General features: G+C 46.0%; 1 protein-coding gene across 2 annotated transcripts; it reads right to left on the reverse strand.

Annotated features, from left to right (window-relative positions):
- Window positions 1-228: 228 nt before the first annotated feature.
- On the reverse strand, window positions 229-8,679 carry MAPRE1 (microtubule associated protein RP/EB family member 1). 2 transcript variants are annotated; one of them, XM_030231792.2, is made up of 7 exons: window positions 8,538-8,679; window positions 7,777-7,900; window positions 5,036-5,181; window positions 3,567-3,771; window positions 3,104-3,213; window positions 2,266-2,418; window positions 229-1,889 (listed from the first exon to the last, which is right to left on the reverse strand). In XM_030231792.2, exons 2-7 carry the CDS (start codon window positions 7,895-7,897, stop codon window positions 1,833-1,835), a joined length of 792 nt encoding a protein of 263 aa, XP_030087652.1. In that variant the 5' UTR covers window positions 7,898-7,900; window positions 8,538-8,679; the 3' UTR covers window positions 229-1,832. The 2 variants fall into 2 exon arrangements, with proteins under 2 accessions (XP_030087652.1, XP_030087653.1); XM_030231793.2 differs by having other exon boundaries at window positions 3,582-3,771; window positions 8,538-8,575.
- Between the last annotated feature and the right edge of the window lie 427 nt (window positions 8,680-9,106).

Below are 9,106 nucleotides of genomic sequence, written 5' to 3' on the forward strand. Positions count from 1 at the left end.
TGGGAGGGAAAACACAGAAAGAAAAAAACAACCCAAAAAATAAAACAACCATTTGTGCCAGCACACTCCAAACAAAGTTCCAATACTGCTGCTACTGAGGTTAGCAATGCCTGGGGCTGGGGAATGGAAGCTGAAATTCCAGGTCCTGCAAGCTTCATCGTGAAACTATCACGGGCTTCAGCTCTGCCTAATCGTATCTGAAAGCATTAGAGACTCCAGCAGACATGACACTCTTGAAATACAGAACTTTATTTAGAAACTGCTTAAAATAGAAAAACCCTGTCAAGAAAAATCCAAGTCAAATATGGTTTCTCAGTAAAATGGAGTTTTAGGGCAACAGAAGTCTAAAAGGCCACAAGAGAAATAGCACCACTGCAATTTTAAACAATGGCTAGATACTTGCATTTTTGGCATTCACTGAATTTGGGTTTTTCTCTGAACTTCACAAAGATTCATGCACTACACAATTACCATAAAATGCTCTCCTACACACATTTTAGGACAAGCTACCACCAGAAACAAATGAATACAAGCACAACAGGACTGATCAATCTCAGTAGTGAGAGGGGGTCAGAAGTCTTGCAGGATCTTGCCAAACACAACAGTAATGAGGGATATGATAGAAAAAAAAGGACAGTTAAGGAAAGTATTTTAAATATTAATATTTAAGTTAGTCTCAGTACTGTATTTTCTGCAATAACATTAGCTCTGTTAGCCAGCATCTTTTAGTTTTTACCCCAGAAGACTACTGAACTGGCAAGTGTTATTACTAATATGCCCTGGTTCAAAGGGAAAAAAAAAAAAAGAAAGCAGACAGAAAAATATCATCCTCATGTGCTCAATTCACTTTCATTCAAAGCCAGTTGCACAGTGCAAGTCCTGTTACAACTATTGGGCATGTTCAGCATTCCTTGGGATGGGAAAGGGAAAAGTGAGAGAACAGAAGGGATTCCAACAGAAATGAAAATAAACAGAACAAATGAAAACAAGAGCCAGGATGAAAAATCACTTCTGAAGGACATTTTAGGCAGTAAGACTGTGTGCCCTTTGCTTTGTTTTGCTTTTCTTACAGAAAACACAGTACGTTTTGGCAAAGCCACAATGCCACAGAAAAAGGCTTCAGCACTCTTCAAGGTAATTTATGTGTCTCAGCTGTTCATACTCCCTCTAATCTTGTGACAGGCAACGTTAGGGCCCATTTCATCGAGAACTAATCACTTAGTAAGCAGCTTTACATAGGAATGGAGTTTTGTTTTAATAGCCCCTTTTGAGCACTTGCTGACACAGTGAGACTGCCACGCAAGGCCTCTCGGACAGCAGTGAATGGAGTTAAACAAATGTCTACCCCAATATGAAGCACATAAAATCTCCCATCACATTACTTCAATTTGGCATATGGAAGCATATTTTAAATACTCTTAAGGCATTTATTATAATTTCTGTTCTGCAATTTCACATTAACTCAATCTTTCTGAGTCAGTCTTTAATTTCTCTACTGCACACCGCCTTAGATACAAAAAGAGTCTTCCCACAAACCAGTGTTTTACCAGCAAACCATTCTGCAACAAGTTCCAAATATTCAGCCTCTTGCTCCCTAAATATACCACCTCGATGTGAATACTGCTCTGCTACAGCGTGAGAAAGAGCTCCTAACTCAAACCCACTGTAAAAGTGAAACTTCTGCAAAGTGCACTTTAAGAAGAGGTACTTTTTGCTTATGAAAAGAAACCAGTGAGTCCTCTAAGAATAAAGTGGAGTATTTTACAGTTAAGCACATGATCTGGGGCAAAGAATTCTGATGTTGCTGCTCTGCTGGTACAGTATGTGGTCTGTTAATACTCTTCTTGTTCCTCCTGCGGTGCTCCTTCGTCAGGTATCACAAAGCCTTCCTGAAGGGGAAGAAAACAAGTGCTTTAATGAAAATCTGATGTCAAACCAGTTCCTGGCTACTCTCTAGGTACTTTTTTTTATCTCTTACTTCAGGTAAGACACCCTTAAGTCACTGTTTACAGTGTCAAGATGTATTACCAGAAGTACTTTCCTCATCTTTGATCTATCTGTTACAGACTACTCATGAAAGGTCTACCTTGTTTGCTGTCTGACTAGAATTAAATTATCTGATGCTTTATTACAGGAAAAAGCTAGGCCATAAACCTCACAGGGAAAAAAAAAAGGTAGAACTGGAGGGAGGCAGGGAAAGCAAACCAGCTTCCAATTACAAGGGCAGGAAGAACTGTGCAACCCAGTCTATAACAGATTACTTACATCTGTGGCATAAAGAATTTCCACAATCCTCTGCAACACTGGATCATTCTCCCCTTCATTCTCCTGGCAGATCAATTCAATGTTCCTCAGTTTGCCAAAGTAGAAGTCTCTCTCCTTCTCCAAATCTTCAACAGTAAGTTTCAATGCGTTGATCTGCCAAAGGACATCAATAATAATTATATAAACCAGAGACAGAACTCAGTAGGATCTATGCAAAAGGGGTGTCCCAAAAGTTCTCAGAAGGGTGTTGATATGCAAAGCACTTCAGCAGTAACCAAGATATGGGGGAAGGGGGACTGTAAGAGGAGGAAAAGGACCATTTCTCAAATTTTAGTACCACTGCCACAACAAACATCCAGTCCAATACACACAAACCCATTTGTAAAGATTAAAGGCTGATTCCATGAAATAGGTAAAGCACTGACTGCCTGCAGTTCTCTCTGCTAACACATTCTTTCACGACAACTCTCCTGCTGACAGCAGGTTCAGTTGTGTTGCACTCACTCTGGATTTCAGTGAGGGAGCAGCTGCTCATAGCTCTGTTGGAATGCTGGGAGAGCTGCAACACAGCTGTGGGAATACTTACAGACCCTGCTATGTGTGACACAGCCCACACTGGGGTGAAATGTCTGGCCACTCGTGTGCTACAGGAGGGGTTTTGCTTCCATCAGGAGAGCAAGACCATTATAACGAAGAGCTCCAATTAAGTGATTTTAAATGACCTGATTCAGATCATTTTCTTCCATCTGCCTGACCCAGACATTCCCTGGTATTGGAAAAACAAACCTGCACACAACTCTATCAAGCAGAGGTGAGTCACAGGGCTGTCCTTACACACCTGCTCGATCAATCCTGCCGATTCATCGTCTCCTCCACCCTTTTTGCCCATCCCAGGCCCAGCTCTGGGACCTGCTGGGGTTCTCTGTGCAACAATGGGCCTCTGCGGCGCTGCAAGATCAATTCACCAATTAATTCCAATTCTCCCTCCCATAAATGTACTATCCCCCCTCCAAACATGCTTGGGCATGAAAGAGATTGTTCTCTCCTTAACTCCATGTAACATGCCCTTTCTTTTTGGCACACTTGGCACCAATCCTTGCCCTTCTCTCTTTTATAGAAGACTGTTCTTTCTGTAGCCTCCAGACACCTGGATACTACAGCAGCCTCAGTCTTTGAGCCTGGCATCTCTGAAACAAGATGCAAAGCACTAGATTCCCATACGGTTATTTTAAATCACAACCCAGTCTTCATTTCCCCAGAGTTTTTCATGATCTAGATCATCTTTTAACTATTTTCTCTACCTGCACTGCCAGTACCGAGAGATTTCCTGGTTTTGTTCACAACTGGAGCAACAAGGTTTGGTGCTATTGTGTCTTGGCCTTGTCGAGCAGCAACAGGATCATACTCCTTCCCGTCATAGTTTGCATCAAAAAATTTTTTGAACCACTGAACAAATTCAAAGTTGTCCTGAAATTTTCCTTTCACTAGTTTGTCCACAGGAATTATCTGAAGAGGGGAAAAAAGAAAAAAAATTACACTCATTAAGGGTAAAGAACCTGTCTGTGTTTTTATATAAAGTTTTAAAGTTAAAGCACTCAAAAGATATGAAAATTTAATTCTCATCCAGTCTAGGGAAAACCACCCTTGACCACAACTATCAAATAACGGGATTTTTGTAATTATTGGAATGAAAAACCAATCATGCTTTGCCTTTGAGGGTCCAAATAATTTTAAATAATTCTGCAGCAAAGTTTCTGTTAGACCAAGTTTACAGACAAAACTTCTTCCTGTCTACATGAAGATAGCTCTGATGGATCTGAACTGACCAACTCCAGAACTGCTACAAGAGCTAAACATCACTGTCAGATCAGACTCCAGCTTCTCTGGGATGAGGTGTATAACTAAAGACTATTAAAAATTGGAAAAAATAGTGAAGTTTTGTTTGTAGAGAAATATTTTTTTCATAAGGCATTTGGAAGCCAGGCTGGTTGTCCAGATGGGTTGTGTGGACAGACTGCACAAGCCACTGTCCCCAGGCAGAGACTAACTCTATGCTGGAGCTGCCAGCCATGGAATAAGACATCTTAAAGAAGGAAAAAGCGTCAACCCTGGATGTTCTGCATCCTACCAAACACTGTCTGTAACTATTACCTGAATAAATCCCCTCTCCATCAGCAGAACTGTCATTCCATCTGAACAAGCTTTTTCACAATTTCATTTTCACTATTAAAAACCATGGATTTTAATATCTGGAGACATTTAAAAGCCATGTAGATGCGGCACTTGGGGACATGGTTTAGTGGTGGCGTTGGCAGTGCTGGGAGAACAGTTGGATTTGATGGTCTCAAACAGATTTTCCAACCTTAACGATTATGTAATTCTATACACTTGTAAAGAGGAATTTGGAAGCCTTAGGACTTCACAGCAGTGGGTTATGGGAACATACCTCCTACAAAGATGGTCAAAAGAGGAAGCTCAGGCAAACCTTATCTCATAGAAATTCCAGTATTATTTTGTGCCACAGAAGTTTCCCAGCATTAAAAAGGTAACATTAATCTCATCATTAAGAACTGGAAACCTGACCTTGGCTGGAGCAAAGCAAAATGTGTCCTAACGGATGTGAGGCCTCCAAGGCAAGCCAAAACAAAAGGTTTTGAGATTTACAAACCAAAATCAAACTCTGTTCTCAGATTTACTCAGTTTTAAATCTGAAAGTTCATCTCATCTACATTAACATTAAAAGCAGAGAGTCAGTTATAGCCCAGCTTACTTTGTCAACACCCATTCGTTTAAAACCTGCTTGTAGAACCTTGAAGTTTTGAATGTATTCATGTTCCAATTTTGCTTGAAACTTCACTTTCTTGAGTGCTACAGAACCTGGGAAGAGCATGTCCATGAACTGACAGTATGCAGCACCTGCCAAAAGGAAAAGAACACAAATCCTGGGATTAATTAAGTCAGCTCAGCTCACTAACCTTTGTGAGTTTCTTTCCAGTCAGGTCAGCAAACTGACCTGACTCACTCCTCAGTCACATAGGCCCTTTAAAGGCAACAAAGGCAAGAAAACAGGAACCTTCAGTCTCCTTCTTGGTGCAACATGGCCATAAATAAGCTTAAAGGAGCTGGAGAACCAAACTTTTGGGCTCATGACTTGAACTCTTATGAATAAGAACAAACTTGCCTCCAGAATTCCAAGGGGAGAAAAAAAATCTAATTAATAACTTGATTTTCTCTTCTTCCTGGATATCAGTATAGTACAGATCTGAGATGTTACATGTGTCTAACAGGCATGCAATCTTCTCTTAACAACACTAATTGAACTAAATCAGAAAAAGCATTATTCTAAAAACTGTACTTAACCATTATTGAAATTGTAATACATTTACTCTTACAAACAGAACCTATACACAATTCAAGGTGCTCTCCAAGATAAGAGGCTAATGAAGCTGAATAATATTTAAAGTAGGCCTTAATTAAAGAACCAAAATAAGATACGTGTTTCTTCTTAATAATTTAAATCCTTCATGTCCTCCAACTCAGCACTAGCTGAAGTAAGAGGAAAAGAGATTCGGTCCAGCCACAGAGTGGACAACCACCTTCATATTTGTAGAATATACACAGTAAAAAAAAAAAAAAAAAAGGTAGTTTTAAACTAGATCCTCACTCTGCAGTGATGATGCACAACCATTAAAAGCACAAGCACAACATTCAGAGCATTATTCCCACACCAACACCAATGAATCAAGGAGTAAAGGAAACCCTAACCAAAGCCATCCAACAGCTACACAAAAAGCTGTTGGGAGCTATCTGAAGGCCAAGAAGGAATACAGAAGAGCACTGCCCTCAACTACTCTGTTCATCTCAACCACATCCTACAACTGGTCCAAAATACTTTGCAGGCACTCCCACTTTCACCTGCTACCAGAAGACTGATGTCATTCACTGGTGCAAATTAAAAATAAAGACAACAAACCAGCTCTTGCTGTTTGCTCTCCATTGTGTCTCAGTTCACTTGCTGCAGAGCTCCAATCCCAACTCAAACACAGAGGACTTGCCAGAAACCAGGGGTTTGCTCACTATTGGCAGTCGGAGCGATAAGCGTGATGAAAAGAGAGGGATCACAGCATAAGTCAAAGGGCAGCTCTTGTGCATTTATGCAAACTCAAACTGCTGCTGTCACTGCTGCCCTTGCCAAAGACAGCAAAACAAGCTTGGGAGCTCCAGCTTCCACAGGACTATGACAGCAAAAGCCACTTCACCCTGCCAAGGCACGAAGCATTATTGCAGATGCAGAAAAGGGACATTACTCAGGACATACCACATCAACAGCTCTCAGTCTTTTCCCAAAAAGAGGTGAGCTGGAATTCTGCAGAGCCAGCACTAATTATCCTCACTTCAACACAGAGCTCTCACAGTATTCAAGCCTCACACCAATCCCATGCAAATCAACCCTGCACACCACAGGGCTTAACCTGCCTATCTGAAAGCAGACAGTGCTTATCACTTCCCTTCCTCTTGTGTCTTAGGTCTTTAGTTCCCTCACCCTTACAGTTCTTATCCATCATCTCACTAGACAAAAGCCACTACAAAAACCTGTTGTGAGTCCCTTGCTTTTCTGTAATCTTTGGAATTATTTGTTCCATGGACTCAGCCACAGCCTGTATTGAGAGCCCAAAAACTAACTTTTAATTAATTCCTCCTCTTATTCCACCTCTAATTTCCACACCTCTCCTGCCATGAGCAACACCTTATATTAAAGTCACTGCATGAGCCAAACTTCCACTTTTCACTGACTGCCTGCTGTAGTTATCCAAATTATCTTGTACCCAAGCTGCATTCTTAGCCTTGGGTTTTTTTTTCAGCTCTTATTCCACAGACTATTATCTTTTATTTGTTCTTACAAGCCTCCTCTTCCCACACACTCCTCCCTACGATGACACTTAACTCCATTTCTGTACCACAGACACTTCCCCTTTCCTGCCTACTACTAGATAGGAGATTCAGCTGTGCTGAAGCTAGTTCAAGCCCAGGTAAGCTGGGCTGACACAGACTGATGTGCTCTAGGACCAAGAGGAGTCGTAAAGGTGCACATGACCCAGCAAGTCACTGCTCTGTCCTCCTCACACTCCAGTACTCTTCCAGAACAAATCAGTTGTTTTTGCTAGTTACACTTGTAAAACTTACTCTGTCCATGAAGATTAAACACTTAATTCCTCATGGGCAAACACCCTCTTCCTCAGAGTTTTCCTTTCACATTAACACCCATTGCTTATAGCATCTCTGCTGTAGTGAGTCATGAGAACGTGCCTTTTCATTACACTGACATTATCAACAACCACTTCAATAACACTCCAACCATATCTGGATCATAACACTGACCACGAATCTGCTCACATCAGGAACTAAGCCAGGAGCACAGCTGCAGCAGGGCAGCACAGAGGGTGCAGCCACATCTCTACAGAACCAGGGTGCACATCCCACGTGGAGTGCCCTCGGGGTGAACCCCCTTACCTGAGCACAGCTGTTCAATCTTGGTCAGCGTCAGCTGCAGAGACTCATTGATCCACGCCAGCATGTCATGTCGGCTCAAGTTATCGCTGGTCACTGAAGTAGAATACACATTCACTGCCATTTTCTGAAAGACAGAACCAGAGGTGTAAGCGCCACAGACGCCGGGCTGCGGTGGAGCCGCTTCCTTTAGAGCCTTCCCGAGCCATCAGCGAGTGAATCGCGGCGCAACCGCGCGCTGCCAACAGCTGGGAGGACCCTCCGGCACCACCCCTGCCAAGGGCTCGGCTCGGGGATTTCGGAGGAAAAATGAGCACCGAGGCGCTCACGTGGGAACCGCTGAAAGGAATCACAGCTGCGGCAAGTTACTCATCCCTCTCCCCCACGCTACCGGGAACGGCCGAAGCACTTCCTCCGCGGCCGCGGTATCTCCCCGGGGATCAATACCGAGTGGCCGGTCCCCGCCCAGCCCCGCCGGCACAAAGCGGAGCCGCCGGTGCAGCTGCCGCCGGGCAGGGCCGCCCGCGCTGCGGGCGGGGCACGGGCCGCGCTCTCCCCGCTCCTGCTCCTCACCACCCCCCGCCGGTCCCTCCGCCCCGCCACCCCCGGTCCCCGCCGCACCTCCGCCCGCCGAGGGGCGCGGCCCGGCCCTGCAGGCCTCGCGCCAGCGCCCTCGGGGCGGCGGCGCCCCGCCCGGCCGCTCCCCGAGCCCGGGGCCCTCCCCGCTGCCGCCCGGCGGCCTCGCCGCGGCCCCGGCCCGGTACCTGCGCCGCGCTCGCCCCGTCGGCCCCGCGTTCAAACCGGCCCCGCCCGCCCTGACCGGGACCGCGTCACGCGCTCGCTGCGCGCCTGCGTCACGCGCACGTCACGGCCCGCGCGGGGAGCGCCGCGCGCCGGCACGGGGAGGAGAACGGTTGTCAGGGGGCGGGGCGAACTCCCGCGTTGCTACGGAGATGCCACGCCCGCTCCGCCCGAGGGCTCGCCTGCCATTGGCCGATCCGCTGGCCCCGCCCACACCGGGGGTCCCGCGTGCCCGAGGGTCGTGCCGGGCTCGGGCCTGAGGGTGCGACGGAGCCGCTGCGGCCGCGAGCACCGGGACGGCCGGACCATGGACCCCGGCACTGCCCAGCCCCAAACCCCCGGCATTGCCCAGCCCCAAACCCCCGGCACAGCCGCGGCCCTGGATCCTTGGCACAGCCCTGCCCCGAACCCAGCAGCACAAACCGACCCCAAACCCAGCGGCACGGCCCAACATAGCTCCAGCTCTCCAGCCCCGGCCACCTTGGTGTCACTGGTGTCACCACAGCGGCAGCAGGAGAGGGGCAGCTCGGGT

The sequence above is a fragment of the Serinus canaria genome, chromosome 20 (assembly GCF_022539315.1).
Source record: "Serinus canaria isolate serCan28SL12 chromosome 20, serCan2020, whole genome shotgun sequence".
NCBI lineage: Eukaryota > Metazoa > Chordata > Aves > Passeriformes > Fringillidae > Serinus > Serinus canaria.